This window comes from Pantherophis guttatus, chromosome 1 (genome assembly GCF_059756535.1).
Source record: "Pantherophis guttatus breed Tessera chromosome 1, ASM5975653v1, whole genome shotgun sequence".
In the NCBI taxonomy this organism is placed as follows: domain Eukaryota; kingdom Metazoa; phylum Chordata; class Lepidosauria; order Squamata; family Colubridae; genus Pantherophis; species Pantherophis guttatus.
The window spans coordinates 9,555,448-9,573,291 of NC_142063.1; the positions used below are offsets into that span (position 1 = coordinate 9,555,448).

The 17,844-nt window shown below is 44.4% G+C and overlaps 1 protein-coding gene across 2 annotated transcripts in view; it reads left to right on the forward strand.

Annotated features, from left to right (window-relative positions):
• The first annotated feature begins 229 nt into the window (after positions 1-229).
• Positions 230-17,844, forward strand: part of LOC117668667 (perilipin-3-like) — a 28,657-nt gene continuing 11,042 nt past the window's right edge. The window contains exons 1-2 of one of the 2 annotated variants that reach the window (XM_034422734.3): positions 230-396; positions 13,219-13,331. In XM_034422734.3, coding sequence (XP_034278625.1) covers positions 13,236-13,331 — 96 coding nt within the window. In that variant the 5' untranslated portion in view covers positions 230-396; positions 13,219-13,235. Of the gene's footprint in view, positions 397-3,969; positions 4,058-13,218; positions 13,332-17,844 lie in introns of those variants that run through there. The other variant, XM_087894010.1, reaches the window with a different exon arrangement.

Below are 17,844 nucleotides of genomic sequence, written 5' to 3' on the forward strand. Positions count from 1 at the left end.
GAGGACCAGTTTTCTTCCCACTTGGGGAGTGGGGAGAGAGAAAGATTCCCCCAAACCCAACTTTCCAAACTTTCCTGCCCTCCGCTCCGAATTTGCCCCTTTCCGGCGCCGTTTACACGAGAAAGCGGAGTCGATCCGCCACTTTCAGAAACCGAGAGGTCATAGGATGGTTTAAAAAAAAAGAAAAACCCCAAAAAGAGAGGCTTCGGGAAAAGAGGTCGGCCCCCTTCCCCAACTCCTGAGCCGGCCCACATTCCGACGTGCACGTGATGCCTGCTTGCTCCTGATTGCCTCCAGCAACAAAGGGCAGTCACTCCGGAGTATAAAAGGAGCCCAGCTGCGAAGCGGGGGCGTGGCTGCGCTATTTGTGGAAGTGAGTCTTTACTTCGGTCTCGGGTAAGTTGGAGAACTGCGTTTTTCTCTCTTTCTTCGTCTCTCTCTCTCCTTCTTTCTCTCCCTTCCTCCTTTCTTTCTCTTTCTCTCTGTTTCTCCCTCGTCCTACCTCTCTTTTTATTCTCTTTCTTACTCTTTCTCTTTCTCCCTCTCTCTCTCTTTTACACTTTCTTTCTCCTTCTCGTTCTTTCTCCCTCTTTCTCTCCCTGTTTTTCCTTCTAGTTTTTTCTCCCCCTTTCTTTCCCTTTTTCTCTCTCCTCTTTCTTCCCCTTCTTTCTACCTTTCTCCTTCTCCCTTATCTTTCTCCCTTATCTCTTTTACACTTTTTTCTCCTCATTCTTTCTCCCTCTTTCTTTCCCCAACTCTCTCTCCTCTTTCTTCCCCTTCTTTCTCCCTCATGCTCTTTTACACTTTCTTTCTCTCTCTTTCTCCTTCTTTCTCTCCCTGTTTTTCCTTCTAGTTCTTTCTCCCCCCTTCTTTCCCTTTTTCTCTCTCCTTTTTCTTCCCCTTCTTTCTACCTTTCTCCTTCTCCCTTTTTATCTTTCTCCCTCTATCTCTTTTACACTTTTTTCTTTCTCGTTCTTTCTCCCTCTTTCTTTCCCTCTCTCTCCTCTTTCTTCCCCTTCTTTCTCCCTCTTTCTCCTTCTCCCCTTTTCCCTTTCTTTCTCCCTCCCGCTCTCTTTTACACTTTCTTTCTCCCTCTTTCTTCTTCTCCCTCTTTCTCTCCGTTTTTCCTTCTAGTTCTTTCTCCCCCTTTCTTTCCCTTTTTCTCTTTCCTCTTTCTTCCCCTTCTTCTACCTTTCTCCTTCTCTCTTTTTATCTTTCTCCCTCTATCTCTTTTACACTTTTTTCCTCCCTCTTTCTCTCCCTGTTTTTCCTTCTAGTTCTTTCTCCCCCTTTCCCTTTTTCTCTCTCCCCTTTCTTCCCCTTCTTTCTCCCTTTCTCCTTCTCCCTTTTTATCTTTCTCCCTCTATCTCTTTTACACTTTTTTCCTCCCTTTCTCTCCCCGTTTTTCCTTCTAGTTCTTTCTCCCTTTTCCTTTCCCCCCTTTCTTCCCCTTCTTTCTACCTTTCTCCTTCTCCCTTTTGATCTCTCTCCCTCTCTCTCTTTTACACTTTCTTTCTCGCCCTGTTTTTCCTTCCCTTTCCCTCTTTCTCTCCCTCTGTCCTCTTCCCTTTTTTCCCTCTTTCTCCTTCTCCCTTTTTCTTTCTCCCTCTCTTTCTCCCTTTCTCTCCAGCTTTCTCTCTCTCCCTCTCCGGCAGCTGTGATTTCCACGCGTGAGTGCGGTGGGCGGGTCCATTCGTGGTCTGTTCGTGGTTTAAATCAATTAATCCCCATCCTGGTTCTAAAACCGTGCAGGGTTTTTAAAACGCTCCAGCCGGTGCCTGCAAAGAGTTGTTTAAATAGAGGTCTTTAAAAAAAAAAACCAATAACTTTTAATAAATAAATTTGGTGCTTTTAAGTGGGCTCATCGCAGTGGCTGCATGAATGGATGGATTAGACACGTGTCCTCCAGTGGGTGTTGACTCCTAGCAATGACACAGTCTTATGAGCTGGGGAGGCGTTTAAAAACCGGCTGCTTTCAGATTACAGATTATCAGAGTTGGAAGGGACCTTGTAGGTCATCTAGTCCAACCCCCCACCCAAGCAGGAGACCCTACACCAGAGGTCTTCAAACTTGGCAGCTTTAAGACTTGTGGACTTCAACTCCCAGAATTCTCCAGCCAGCTGGCTGGAGAATTCTGGGAGTTGAAGTCCACAAGTCTTAAAGCTGCCAAGTTTGGGGACCCCTGCCCTACACCGTTTCTGACAAATGGCAGTCCTGTCTCTTCTTGAAAGCCTCCAGAGGTGAAGCTCCCACAACTTCCGAAGGCATCTCCTGTTTCCAAAGCCTCCTTTGGAAGAGTAGTCTATCTGAGAGTAGCTCGCTCCTTTCTGCTTCCCCTCGTTGAGCATTTGGATCCTGAAATTATGTATATCTTAAAACTGTTAAGGTTGCCAAACTTGTTGGCTGGTTTATTTGTGTCCGGAGCGTCACAATTAAAATAAGGCCTGCTATATAGGACGTACATTTAAAATATAAAATGACAAGATTAAAATGTGTATAAATTAAAACACATCGTGCCCAGAAATTAGCAATGTTAATTGTGTCCCAAACAGGTTTAGTAGTTAGTGATGAGCCCAGTAGGAGCTAAACTTGATTTAGTTTTGTCTTATATATTTTTTTTTAAAAAAAAGCTTCTGTTGAGAAGTTTGAATACCTTTTATTTGGTTAAATTTGAGATGTCTCCCATCTTGCTATCAAGCAACTTTTGATGGTTTGGAATGCCGTCAAATGCAGCAGATAGTCCTCAACTTATAACAGTTCATTTAGTGACCAAAGTTTCAACGGGACTGAAAAAAGGGACTTATAACAATTTTTCACACTTATGACCATTGTGGCATTCTCCATGGTCGTGTGATCAAAATTCAGATGCTTAGCAATGACTCATATTTATGACGGTTGCACTGTCCCTGGGTCATGATTCACTTAACAACTCTGGCAAGAAAGGTCGTAAAATGGGGCAAAACTCGCTTAACAATTGTCTTGCTTAGCCACAGAAATTTTGGGCTCAATTGTGGTCGTAAATCGAGGACTACCTGTATAAAACTTGAAATGATGCTGATAAGGCTCCCAAACCTTGTTAACAACTTAATTCCTTTTTCAAAAACCAATTTTTCCCATGCGTCTTGACTCCTGAAATTTCAGACATGGGTACCTTGTCTATTTGGGAAACATTTTCTTAAATTTGCAATCTTTTCAATAAATCCCATTTCGTTTTCCTCCTGTGACCCATCTCCTCTTTTGGGTGCAGCCCACAGCCTGAAGCAAAACTGGGTACCCATTATTATTATTATTATTATTATTATTATTATTATTATTATTATTATCTTTTATTCATTAAAAATGAAACTCGGTCAAGTGGACATTTAAAAATGTGTCACAAATACCATTGACTGGTGCTAATGGTTGATGCGGGTTGCTGCCAGCATCCTAGGTATCAACCAAGTACCTTCTTAAGATGTACGATGTTCCAAGTAGCGCAGTTTTTTGCAGTTCCGCTGGTGTTATTGCAGGAAGCTGCTATTATTATTATTATTATTATTATTATTATTATTATTATTATTATTTATTGGAAAGGGAAACAGTTGAATTTTGTGGTTTGGTATTGAAAGTTAAAATCTATTCAAAATGGTACAATTATTATTTTTTTTAAACAGTTTATTTAAAAAAAGTTTAAAAACTTTTATTTAAAAGTTTATTTCAAAAAAGTTTTAAATAGTTTATTTAAAATAGTTTAAACGGTTTATTTTCTTTCTTGAATCGAACAACAGAGTTGGAAGCGACCCTGGTGGCATTTCAGAATCAAAATAGAGCTGGAAGGAACCTTAGAGGTCCTCTAGTCCAGCCCCCTGCTCAAGCAGGAGATTCTATATGTACCATTATTGTTAGGAAATTTAATCTCCTTAATTCCAGGTTATTTCTCTCCTTGATTAGTTTCCATCCATTGTTTGTTATCCTGCTCTTCTCAGTCAGGAAATCCAAAACCATTTCAGACAAATGGCTCTCTGGTCTCTTCTTAAAAGCCCCCAGTGATGGAGCACCCATAACTTCTGGAGGCAGGTAGTTCCACTGGTTAATTGTCCTCAATGTTAGGAAGTTTCTCCTTAATTCCAGGTTGCTTCTCTCCTTAATTGGTTTTCATCTGTTTTCTTTTTCTGCCTTGAAATGCTTTAGAGAATAGCTTGACCCCCTCTTCTTTGGGGCAGCCCCTCAGATATTGGAAGATTGCTATCGTGTCACCCCTAGTCCTTCTTTTCATTAAACTAGACATACAGTAGTGACCAAAATTGTGGAAACCTTTTGGGAAAAGTGTATTTTCTAAAACTAGCTAATCACTTTTTTTTTTTTGGCAGTAGTACCATACAATTATATATCAATGGAAAGATCATTTAATCAAGAATGTAATGCCATAACTTTTATGAAGGATTTGCTGTTAGAATATTATTTACAGTATAAAGAAGACAAGTGAAAGACGTAGAAAAAACGAGATATACAAAAATGATCCCCATGTCAGTTAATACTTAGTTGGGTAACTTTTAGCATGAATTACAGATTTACAAAGTCTTCCCATGGAGTGAATCAAGTCTTTTAGTTCTGCAGCTGTTATAATGTGAAACCAAGATTGAATGATGGCTTCTGTTAACTGGGTTTGATTGCTGGGTCGCTTCTGACTAACAAGTTTCTTTAGTTGGCTCCATACATTTTCAATTGGGTTAAGAAAGACTGGGCTATTCCCAGGCCATTCCAGCAGTGGAATAGGATTATGTTGAAACTCCAAAAAAATAAATAAAAAAATGGGGTTATTAGCCATCAAACCTCAAAAATACACTTTTCCCAAAAGGTTTCCACAATTTTGGCCACTCATGTACCCGATTCCAGAATAGATCAGGCATAGTTTGTGCAAAGCTCCTAATTAAGCTGCCTCGGTTGCAAACGTTTACAAAAAAATTATGCATTACTTCTAATAGCAAATTCCAGTAGGATCAGGTGCTCCCAGTGAGATTTGCTGACTTACGCCAGACATTGCATTGTGACATTTTTAATTTGTACCGCTGACATTGCTAAATCAGGCCTTAAGCAATCTCGGGCGAAACTCATTCACATGTAAAAATAATTCAAAATTAGGATGGGAAAGGAACGGCTGTGAGAATTTAGCACCCTGTTTTTCCAACCTTGGCAAGTTTAAAGAAGGGTGGACTTCAACTCCCAGAATTCCCTAGCTCCAGCGTGCCAGAGAAAGGCATGTTGAATGAACTCTGCCATGTTGGTTTAAACTCCTTAGCTATGATGGCTAACAAGCTGGAATCCACCAAGCCACTGTTTGCCTTTCTCTTGCATCCTGGCTGGGGAATTCTGGGAGTTGAAGTCCTGTAATTGAGTTGATTTAGATGCGAATTTTGGCCTAGTAGTTACAATACATATAATGCACTGTAAAATTTGGCTTGGTTTCCTTAGCTATGATGGCTAAAGACTCAGAACCCACCAAGTCATTGTTTGTCGTCCTCTTGCGTGCTAGCTGGTTAATCTGGGAGTTGAAGCCCAGCAATTTAGGTGATTTATATGCCCATTTTGGCCCAGAATTTACAATATATATATATATCATACACTAGTAAAATCTTAACTTAATCTGCTTAACTACGACAACTAAGATTTTACAAGGGTGTGATGTGTATTGTAAATTCTGGACCAAACAATGGCATATAAATGTCTAAATTGCTGGACTTCAATTCCCAGAATTCCCTAGTCACTGCCTGCTGGCTGTGGAATTCTGGGAGTTGAAGCCCATCTCTCTCAAACGTGCCAGAGTTGGAAAAATGTTGGCCTGGTTGCAGTGCCAACAAAGAAGATACTTAAAAAATTTCTGCTCATTCCTGAATGATTCAATTTTTCACTGTTAAGCATCGTTTTCCCACCAATGCATTTTATGGCTATAAAAGTTTTTATAATTTTTTTAAAAAGCTTTTTAATAAATCTGTGAATTGAAAACAATCCTTTACCAAATTTCTGGGAGCATTTGGGGTTTCCTGGGTGAGTTCAAACCCGCCAGCCCCATAAATGCACAGTTCACTTTTCTAATTTTCACACCTACTTCTATTAATCTTACCTGTACAGGTAGTCCTTGACTTAGAAGAGTTCGTTTAGTGACCATTCAAAGTTACAACGGCACCCAGCGCTGCTGGCTGGGGGGGATTCTGGGAGTTGAAGTCCACCCATCTTCAAGCTCCCAAGGTTGAGAAACACTGGCTTAGAAGATTGTCTTGCAAAAACCACGTTGTGCAATTTTTGCTTTAGGCTTAGTGGAGGTTTGCTCTGGATTACTCCATCAGGATCTCGTCCCTGGAGTTCTTCCAAGTAAGATTAAATAAAATTAAAAGTCTTTCAAAAGTGAGGGACGAGTGTCCAAATAGGCTCTGGGGTCAGCATTTAGCTCCAGTTTTGAGATTTAAGTCAAGGACAGCTGGGTGGGTCCCTTTCGGTCGACCTAATCCACCTTGCAAGGTTGTCGTTATGGGGAAAAAAATAGGAGAATTAATTACAGGTACGGTAGTTCTTGACTTACGACCTTAAATGAGCACAACATTTCCATTGCTAAACAAGACAGCGAAGTGAGGTTTGCCCCATTTTGCAACCTTTCTCACCACGGTTGTTAAGGGAATCACTGCCGTTGTTAAGCGAGCAACACCATTGTTAAGTGAATCACTGCCATTGTTAAGTGAGCAACACAGTTGTTAAGTGAATCACTGCCATTGTTAAGTGAGCAACACGGCCGTTGTTAAGTAAACAACACGGTTGTTAAGTGAATCACTGCCATTGTTAAGTGAGCAACACGATTGTTAAACGAATCACTGCTGTTAAATGAGCAACACAGTTGTTAAGTGAATCATTGCCGTTGTTAAGAGAGCAACACGATTGTTAAACGAATCACTGCTGTTAAGTGAGCAACACAGTTGTTAAGTGAATCACTGCCGTTGTTAAGAGAGCAACACGATTGTTAAACGAATCACTGCTGTTAAGTGAGCAACACAGTTCATTTATTTCATTTCATTTATTAGATTTCTATACCGCCCTACTCCCGAAGGACTCAGGGCGGTGCACAGCCAAACAATAAAAACACATACAATACAAAATTTAAAAATAGAATAAAATCAAATTAAATAATTTTGGCCCCAACAAATTTAAAACCCCCAAACTTTTAAAACCAATTTAAAATTGAATATATAAATACTAAAAGATATTTAAAATTTTAAAAATCTTTTATAAAAGAGGGGGAAAATTAGGCCAGGCCAGCCTGGTGAAATAGTAAGGTCTTTAAGGCGCGGCGGAAGGTGCGCAGATCCGGGATCCTCCGTATCTCCGGGGGGAGCTCGTTCCAGATAGTAGGTGCCCCCACAGAGAAGGCTCTCCCCCTGGGGGCCGCCAGTCGGCATTGTTGTTAAGCGAATCACTGCCGTTGTTAAGTGAGTAACACAGTTGTTAAGTGAATCACTGCCATTGTTAAGTGAGCAACACGGTTGTTAAGCGAATCCGGCTTTCCCCGTTGACTTTGATTGTCGGAAGGTCGCAAAAAGGGGATTGCGTGGCTGCCGGGGACCACCGCAACCGTCATAACTGTGAGACAGTCGCCAAGCGGCTGAATTTGGATCACACGTGACCATGGGGATGCCGCAACGGTCGTAAGTGTGAAAAACGGTCATAAGTCACTTTTTCAATGGCATTGTAACTTCAAATGGTTCCTTAAACAAATGGCTATAAGTCGAGGACTCCCTGCATTCAAATAAACCAGTTGGGACAAGGAACCTGGTAGGTATGAATGGGAGGTATTATTGTCCAAGAATTAAATTAGAAATAAGCCATTGTGATTGTGTGGGGTGTGTTGTGTGTTCCAAGGCAGTGCGTAAGTGACAAAGGGTTCATTTTTTGCGCTCCTTGCGTAAAGCGTTATGCTCGGAGTTGCAGGTGGTCCTCGACTTACAACGGTTTGCTTAGTGACCATTCGAAGATACAACCGCACTGAAAAAAAAATGACTTATGGCCAGTTTTCACACTTAACGACCGTTGCCCATGACCACAGGATCAAAATTCAGACGCTTGGCAAATGGTTCATATTTATGACGGTCGCAGTGTCCCGGGGATGTGTGTATATGTGTGTCACGCGATCCCATTTTGCGACCTCCCGACAAGCAAAGTCCATGGGGAAAACCAAGATTCGCTTAACAACCCGGTGACTCATTGAACTGCAGTGATTTCACTTAACAACTGGGGGTAGAAAGGTGGTAAAATTGGGGGCAAAGCTCATTTAACAACTGTCTCGCTTTAGCATCGGAAATGCAGGGCTCGCTTGTGGTCATAAATCAAGGACTATCTGTAATTGACAGAAGGCTGTGATGAGTCTTATCAGGACCTCCCCATTTGAATCTCAAGGTGTAAATGTTGCTTGGACAGGCCGTCCGCGACTTACGACCATAACTGAGCCCAAAAATTTCTGTTGCTAAAGGAGAAATTTCTCCTCCTGATATTTATTTATTTATTGCTTATTTACTGGTTCGATTTATATACCACCTTTTTCTGGAGACTCAGGGCGGCTTACAATGCATTAAGCAATAGCCTTCATACATTTGTATATACCTGCTTAGTAGGGCTTTCGCCCCCCCCAAGCGGTGTTCTTTTTTATACAAAGTCAGCTTATTGCCCCCACAATCCGGGTCCTCATTTTACCTACCTCGGAAGGATGGAAGGCTGAGGCAACCTTGAGCCTGGTGAGATTTGAACTCGCAGTAATTGCAGGCAGCTGGTGCTACTTAACAGCACTTCAATGTGCTGCGCCACCAAGGCTCTTTGGTGGACCAAGCTTGGGTGAAATGTTGCAATCTGGAACAAATGGTGAAGGGAGGGGTGGGGGGCCGACGGGAAGTGGGCTTCCATTGACTCATCCCATTGGTGAGTGTTTCTTGCAAAATTGCTTTCTGGGTGAAAGTCCTCCATCCTTTGGCCCAGAGGGGGAGGGTGTGTGATGCAATGGGTTGACTGGGAAGAAGGGTTGGTTTTTCGGGCGGCCAAAGATCGTTTGCATCTTTGGGGTGGGGATGGGGCCAGAGATACATGCAGCCTCTTCTGTCTCGCCAGGGTGGGGCAGATTTATTTAAGTTTTTTCCGCAGGGTTTGGCCAGAAGCAAATAGCCAAGCTCTGAGTATTGGGGTCCTGGGTGAAAAGTCAAAAGGAATCAGAACATTTGGGGTCCTTGGTGCTCTCTGAGCTTTTGGTGGGTTTCTGGGAGACGTTTCATCACCCAACTAGATAACATCATCAGTGGAAGGAGGAGGAGGAGGAGGATTCTGGGGTCCTTGGTGCTCCTTGAGCTTAGTGGTTTTCTTGCAAACGTTTCATCACCCAACTAGATAACATCATCAGTGGGGGGAGGAGGAGGAGGAGAATTCTGGGGTCCTTGGTGCTCTCTGAGCTTTTGGTGGTTTTCTTGCAAAAGAGCCTTGGTGGTGCAGCAGACTAAAGTGCTGTTAAGTAGCACCAGCTGCCTGCAATTACTGCGAGTTCAAATCTCACTAGGCTCAAGGTTGCCTCAGCCTTCCATCCTTCTGAGGTAGGTAAAATGAGGACCCGGATTGTGGGGGCAATAAGCTGACTTTGTATAAAAAAGAACACCGCTTGGGGGGGGGCGAAAGCCCTACTAAGCAGGTATATACAAAAGTATGAAGGCTATTGCTTAACGCATTGTAAGCCGCCCTGAGTCTCCGGAGAAGGGCGGCATATAAATCGAACCAATAAAATAATAAATAAATAAACATCACTGGGGGGGGAGGAGGAGGAGGAGGATTCTGGGGTCCTTGGGGGGGTCCTTGAGCTTGGTGGTTTTCATGCAGATGTTTCGTGACCCAGCTAGGTAACATCTTCAGTGACAGAAGGGGATGGGGTTTGTGAGAAGGAGGAGGAAGAAGAAAAAGATTGTGACATCCTTGGTGCTCCCTGAGCTTGAGGATTTTCTTGCCGACGTTTCATCACCCAACTGGGTAACATCATCAGAACTAGAAGGCAGTGAGGTTTGCTCTTATTTTTGTATAGTAGCTGGCCCTGCCAGTGTTGGTGGAATGTGGTTTTTTTTTTCCCCCCCTTGGTGGATTCTTGGTTTACGCTATTGCTTTCTTCCTGATTGTTTGTCTAGGGTTAATCCCTGCTTCTCTGGGTGTTGGATTTAATTATGCTTCTTTTTGGACTCTGCTGGGAATGCCAAGTTTCACAGGCTGTTGGTCAAGCTATTGTTTGTGTGGGTCCTTGGTGCTCTCTGAGCTTGGTGGTTTCCTTGCAGACGTTTCATTACCGAACTGGGGAACATCATCAGTGTTAGGGGGAGTGCCGTTTCCTCTCAGAATAGCCCCATACGTGCAAACGACACTACACTTCCATTTTTATCTCTGGGCATTTCTATCCCTTTGCTTTCCAATCCTGTTTTTATCTTCAGTTTCATATTGATTCCTTTGTGTGTGTGTGTGTGTGTGTGTGTGTGTGTGTGTGTGTGTGTGTGTGTGTGTGTATTTCTAATAAATTCAAGAGAATAAATCTCTTGTGTTCAGCCTAGCCAGGTCCGTTGCTTAGATAAGCAGAAAGGACCTCACTCTTGGGCCGAAGAGCGGTTATTAAGTGAATCACTTGCAGTTGTTAACTTAGTAACACGGTTGTTAAGCGAATCTGACTTCCCCATTGATTTTGCCTGTCGGAAGGTCGCAAAAGGGAATCATATGACCCTGGGACATTGCAACCGTCATAAATTCAGTTGCCATTTTGATCACGTGGCCATGGGGATGCTGCAACGGTCGTAAGTGTGAAAAACTGGTCCTAAGTCACTTTTTTCCCAGTGCCGTCGTAACTTCGAACGGTTACTATAGGAACCGTTGTAAGTCGAGGACTACCTGTCTTTCCCAACCCCCTTCCCAGGGGTGAAATGTAAAATTTGTTACTACTGGTTCTGTGGGCGTGGCTTGGTGGTGTTGGGGGGTAATGTGACTGGGTGGGCGTGGCCAACTTTTTTTTTTTTTTTTAACCTTTTCAAAGCATTTTTTCTCATGCTTTAAAAAGCCTCTCTGGCGATCAGGCAACTCAGCTGGGATCGTCAGAGACTTTTCAAAGCATTTTTTTTTTATCACCTCTTCGGCCAAGAGGTTGCAGAAAAAAATGCTTTGAAAAGCCTCTGACGATCCCAGCTGAGCCACGCGATCATTAGAGGCTTTTTTTTTTTTTACTTTTAAAAGCATTTTTTCGTTGGAAGAGGTTGTAGAAAAAATGCTTTTAAAAGTGAAAAAAAAAAGCCTCTGATGATCGTGCGGCTCAGCTGGGCATGGTGGGTGGGGGGGCGCAGGGATTTTTGCTACTGGTTCTCCGAACCACCCACTGCCATCGCTACCGGATCAGGCAATCCGGTCCGAACCGGGAGCATTTCACCCCTGCCCCTTCCTGCTGTCTCCCCAACATAAAGACAATACAATGCTGCTCCCTTAATCTTTGATATTTTTACATTCCTTTTTTAAAAAAGTTTTTTTTTACAAACATATCATATCAATGCGTGAACAGTGGGGCACCTGGGTATCCAACATTCTAATACAAATAAAACTAGTAAAATTAATCATAATTATTAGATTCAATCAACTTATATATTTCTAATAATGATACACAATGATAATAAGTTGCAATCTGCCATTTATTCAATCATTCCATGTTTCTCTTATTGTTACTTTTGTTTCATTATATAAAAGAATACACACTATACGTTCCCCCTTCTCTTATTTCTATCACTTATTCTAACTTTTAATCGTATCACCTTTTACTAAAAAAAAAAACATTTTCTTTTTCTTTTTTTTTATTTGATTTATATGCCGCCCTTCAGTGGTGGGTTCCTCCCGGTTCGGTCCAGTTCGGCAGACGTCACCGAACTGGTTCTCCCCCCACCGCCCTCCCCCCCCCACGTTATTCTTACCTTTTCTTTGGTCCCACCCCCAATCTATTGCTGCCTCCTGAGTCCCAGCTGATGACTAGAGGGAAAAAAACTGTTTAAACTCTTGCTGGGGGGCTTCAAAGGGCCGCCCTACAGCTGATCAGTGTTAAAAACAAACAAATGAGTCGGGTCGTAGGTGCGAGGACTGGTCGTAAGTACGAGGACCTTCCAGAAATGACTCTTCAGCCCTCTGAGTAGTCCCTATACACATAGCCATGCCCACCTAGTCACATGACCTCCAAGCCACACCCACAAAATAAGCCACGCCCACAGAACCGGTAGTAAAAAAAATTTAGAACCCACCCCTGCCGCCCTTCTCCGGAGACTCAGGGCGGCTTACAATGCGTTAAGCAATAGCCTTCATTCTTTTTGTATATTTATACAAAGTCAGCTTATTCCCCCCACAAACTGGGTCCTCAATTTACCTACCTTAGAAAGGATGGAAGGCTGAGTCAACCTTGAGCCTGGTGAGATTCGAACTTGCAGTAATTGCAGACAGCTGGTGTTAAATTACAGTGCTATCAGTCTGCTGAGCCACCAGGCCCATTTTCTTTCTATCCTACTACCTAACTTGTAATCATGTCACCTACTTTAAAAAAAAAAAAAAGAAAAGAAAGAGGAAAAAAAGGGATAGCAAATCAAAACAACAGAGAAGAAAAATCATCTATCCATCGTCCCTTGCCCGCTTCAATACTTTAATTGCTATACTTTTTTTTTTTAACTTGCCTCCCATATTCCTCTCCTGGATCGCTTATCTCTTGTCAGAATCTGCTTCTTGGCTGTTCAGTCTGGGTATTTCTCCCACCTCTACCCTCTTCCACTGCCAGTTCCCAACGTTTTGGGAACTAGGCAGTGATACTTTTAAATTTCTCAGTTTTAAGACGGTGGTCTCATATCTAAGGAAAAAAAGAAGATAGACCCTGCCTAGCGGCGGGGAATCATCTCAAATCAGTCGGGCGGTGCTGTGAATTTCTGAATCTTTGGGTCTAACGTGGGGAGATGGGGGGGGTACAAAGTCCAGGGTGAATAAGGAGTGTCCGCTGCCTCCCACCTCCGTCACCTTGGGACTTCCGAATGGGTTGTGTAGATCATTTGATCCTTGTTCTCGACGCAACCTTCGGGCGAGGATCACATGCTTGTCTTTTATCTCTCTGGAATTTACTCGGAGGCTCATCTAGATAAAACCAAACCGTAATCCGAACTTTCTTCCTTTCTTTCTAGCTGCACCTCAACTGGTCATGGCTTCCAACGAGAGTCCCGAATCTGTCGCCCAATCCGTCGCCCAATCCACCACCGGCCCGGCGGCGGAAAAAGTCGAAGAGAAAGTAACTGAGGTTTGGAAATAATTTGGAAACTGTAGATACAAGAGAAGAGAGAAATTATGGGGTATTTTAAATTCAGCCAAATTATTTAATTCGTTTTTAATCTATTTTAAATGTTTGTCTTTATGTGTTTTATCTGGTGGCTGTTCACCGCCCTGAGTCCTTCGGGAGAAGGGCGGTATAGAAATTTAATAAAATAAAATAAAAATAGAATGACGGAGTTGGAGGGCACCTTGGAGGCCTTCTAGTCCAACCCCATTGCTCAGGCAGGAAACCCTATACCCGTGATGGCAAACCTATGGCACGCATGCCAGAGGTGGCACGCAGCGCCCTCTCTGTGGGTACGTGAGCCGTTGCCCCAATTCAGCTCTGCCGTGCATGCACGCGCGCCTCCCACTGACCAGCTGATCTTCGGGTCTCTGTCGTGCGTGCGCGGTGGATGGGGCGCATGTAGGGGTCACATGCGCATACCCGGGGGTGCATGCAGGGTGCATGTGTGCATGCGCGGGGCCAGGACGCATGTGCGGCGGCCGTGAACATATTGCATTTTGAGGGGTTCAGGCGTGCACTTTCGGCACTCCGTCCAGAAAAGGTTAGCCATCACTGCCCTATACCATTTTAGACAAATGGTTGTTCAATCTCTTCTTTAAAACTTCCAGGGATGAAGCACCCACAACTTCTGGTGGCAAGTTGTTCCACTGGTTAATTATTCTCACTGTCAGGAAATTTCTCCTTAGTTCCAGGTTGCTTCTCTCCTTGATTAGTTTCCACCCATTGTTTCTTGTCCTGCCCTCAGGTGCTTTGGAGAACAGCTTGACTCCCTCTTCTTTTTGGCAGCGCCTGAGATATTGGAAGACTCCTATCATGTCTCCCCTCGTCCTTCTTTTCATCAAACTTAGACATGCCCAATTTCTGCAGCTGTTCTTCATATGTTTTAGCCTCCAGTCCCCTCATCATCTTTGTTGCTCTTCTCTGCACTTTTTCTAGATCTTCTCTGGGACCTCTTTCGTTTGAGAGGGGGGTGGTCCAGTCGTGAAATCCAAATTTTTTTACTACCGGTTCTGTGGGCGTGGCTTGGTGGGCGTGGCAGGGGAAGGATACTGCAAAATCCCCATTCCCTACCCACTCCTGGGGGAAGGATATTGCAAAATCTCCATTCCCACCCCACTCTGGGGCCAGCCAGAGGTGGTATTTGCCGGTTCTCTGAACTACTCAAAATTTCCGCTACCGGTTCTCCGAACTGCTCAAAATTTCTGCTACCAGTTTGTCAGAACCTGTCAGAACCTGCTGGATTTCACCCCTGAGGTGGTCTTGGGCTTCTAGATTCAAGGGAGGGGTGTTTGGTGAGACACCGCCTCTTAAAGATGACTCAAAATCTGTCTGATCCCAAAACAGATCTGAATGAAGTTGATATACGGAACGGTTTTCCATCGGAAAGTCATATTTCTCGATGTTCTTTGGTTCGGCAGGGTGTATCTCTCAACTAGGGGTAGTCCTCGACTTACGACCACAATTGAGCCCAAAATTTGTTGCCAAGGGAGACCTTTGTTAAGTGAGGTTTTAAGTGCCCCGTTTTATGACCTTTCTTGCCACAACTGTTAAGTGAATCAGTACAGTTAAGTTAGTAACGTAATTGTTAAATGAATCACTGCAGAAGTTAAGTTAATAACCTGGTTGTTAAGTGAATCCGGCTTCTCCGTTGCTTGTCAGAAGGTCGCAAAAGGGGATCACATGACCCCGGGACACTGCGACCGTCGTAAATACGAGTCAGTTGCTGAACATCTGAATTTTGATCCCGTGACCATGGGGATGCTGTAATGGTCATACGTGTGAAAATTGGGCATAAAGTCAATTTTTTCAATGCCGTAAGTTCGAGCGGTCACTAAACGAACAGTTGTAACTTGAGGACTACCTGTACAGTCTGAAATGGGCTAAACATTTGTGCTTGTTATAATTTCACTGGTGTGAAATTATGGCCCGAGAAGCAGCGATGTTTGCACCGGGTTCTCGGGTCCTCCTTTTCAGCCAGGCTTTGGGTCATCGTGATTAAAATGCTGGCTAGCTTCCTCGATTGGGGGAAAAAAGAAGAAGGAAGGAAGGAAGGAAGGAAGAGCATAGCAATGCTGCAGTCTTACCACTGTGCCACAAGGAAGGAAGGAAGGAAGGAGGGAGGGAGGGAGGGAGGGAGAAAGGAAGGAGGGAGGGAGGGAGGAAGGAAGGAAGGAAAGGAAGGAAGGAGGGAGGGAGGGAGAAAGGAAGGAAGGAGGGAGGGTGGGAGGAAAGAAGGAAGGAAAGGAAGGGAGGAAGGAAAGGAAGGAAGGAAGGAGGGAGGGAGGAAGGAAGGAAGGAATAGAGGGAGGAGGGAGGGAGGAAGGAAGGAGGGAGGGAGGAAGGAAGGAAGGAAAGGAAGGAAGGAAGGAGTGGGAGGGAGGGAGGGAGGAAGGAAAGGAAGGAAGGAGGGAGGGTGGGAGGGAGGGAGGAAGGAAAGGAAGGAAGGAAGGAGGGAGGGTGGGAGGGAGGAAGGAAAGGAAGGAAGGAGGGAGGGTGGGAGGGAGGGAGGAAGGAAAGGAAGGAAGGAAGGAGGGAGGGAGGGAGGAAGGAAGGGAAGGGAAGGAAAGGAAGGAGGGAGTGAGGGAGGAAGGAAGGAAGGAAGGAAGGAAGGAAGGAAGGAAGGAAGGAAAGGAAGGAAGGAGTGAGAGGGAGGGAGGAAGGAAGGAAAGGAAGGAGGGAGGGAGGAAGGAAGGAAAGGAAGGAGGGTGGGAGGAAGGAAGGAAAGAAGGAAGGAAAGGAAGGAGGGAGGGAGGAAGGAAAAGAAGGAGGGAGGGAGGAAGGAAAGAAGGAAGGAAAGGAGGGAGGGAGGAAGGAAAGGAAGGAAGGAGGGAGGGAGGGAGGAAGGAAGGAAGAGAGGAAGGAAGGAGGGAGGAAGGAAGGAAGGAGTGAGGGAGGGAGGGAGGAAGGAAGGAAAGGAAGGAAGGAGGGAGGAAGGAAGGAAGGAGGGAGGGAGGGAGGAAGGAAGGAAGGAATAGAGGAAGGAGGGAGGAAGGAAGGAGGGAGGGAGGAAGGAAGGAAAGGAAGGAAGGAAGGAGTGGGAGGGAGGGAGGAAGGAAAGGAAGGAAGGAGGGAGGGTGGGAGGGAGGGAGGAAGGAAAGGAAGGAAGGAAGGAAGGAGGGAGGGAGGAGGGAAGGGAAGGAAAGGAAAGGAAGGAGGGAGGGAGTGAGGGAGGAAGGAAGGAAGGAAGGAAAGGAAGGGAGGAAGGAAGGAAAGAAGGAAGGAGGGAGGAAGGAAGGAAGGAAGGAAGGAAGGAATATATACCGCTTCATAGTGCTTTTACAGCGCTCTCTAAGCGGTTTACAGAGTCAGCCTCTTGCCCCCAACAATCTGGCTCCTCATTTTACCGACCTCGGAAGGACGGAAGGCTGAGTCCACCTTGAGCCTGGTGAGATTCGAACTGCCAAATTGCAGGCAGCCGGCAGTCAGCAGAAGTAGCCTGCAGTACTGCACTCTTAACTGCTGCGCCACCGTGGCTCGTGGTTGAGATTCGTTGCCAAACAGGTTTGAAGCTGGGTCAAGTTTGCGTAGAGTTTATCCCGGAGCTGAGATGACAACCCTGGATCTATTTTGAGAGCGAGCGATGGCTGTCACAATCTCCCTTTTGCCAAGACGGTTGCACAACTCTCGGAAAATGAATTTGGAACTGGAACAAGAGTCCTTTCCTTGGTGCTTTTGTCAAGGACGAGATGCCAATGTTTCGTTTCTGAGCTCAGTAGGCAAGATGCCAGGGGGGAGGGCATCAGGATCCAGTCCACAGGATGCCAGCTCTAATCTCTTCTTGCGGTGACTCTCCTGTAGGTGACTGCAGAAAAACCATGCACACAATTACTTTTCCTGCTTGCGTCTCGTAAATATTAGGTTGTGGCGCCCCTAGCTGCTCAATTTGTTCCACATTTTTTAATCTAGTTATGCCATTTATAGGCCCCTCGATACAAAACAAAAAGGCATTTGATTGACTTGTGATGATACAGAAATAAATGGGAAATTTATTTAAAGAGAATACGGTTAGTCCTCGACTTATGACCACAATTGAGCCCAAAATTTATGTTGCTAAGTGAGTTTTGCCTCATTTTACAACCTGTCTTGCCACGGTTGTTAAGTGAATCACTGCAGTTGATAAGTTAGTAACCTTGTTGTCAGGGGTGGGTTCTAATTTTTTTTACTACCGGTTCTGTGGGCGTGGCTTATTTTGTGGGCGTGGCTTGGGGTAATGTGACTGGGTGGGCGTGGCCAACTTCTTCTTTTTTTTTTTTTACTTTTAAAAGCATTTTTTTTTCCTACAGCGTCTTCGGCTGAAGAGGTTGCAGAAAAAATGCTTTCAGAAGCCTCTGACGATCCTAGCTGAGCCGCGCGATCATCAGAGGCTTTTTTTTTTACTTTTAAAAGCATTTTTTCGGCTGAAGAGGTTTTAGAAAAAATGCTTTTAAAAGTAAAAAAAAAAAAAAAAAAAGGCTCTGATGAGGTAGGCGGGGTA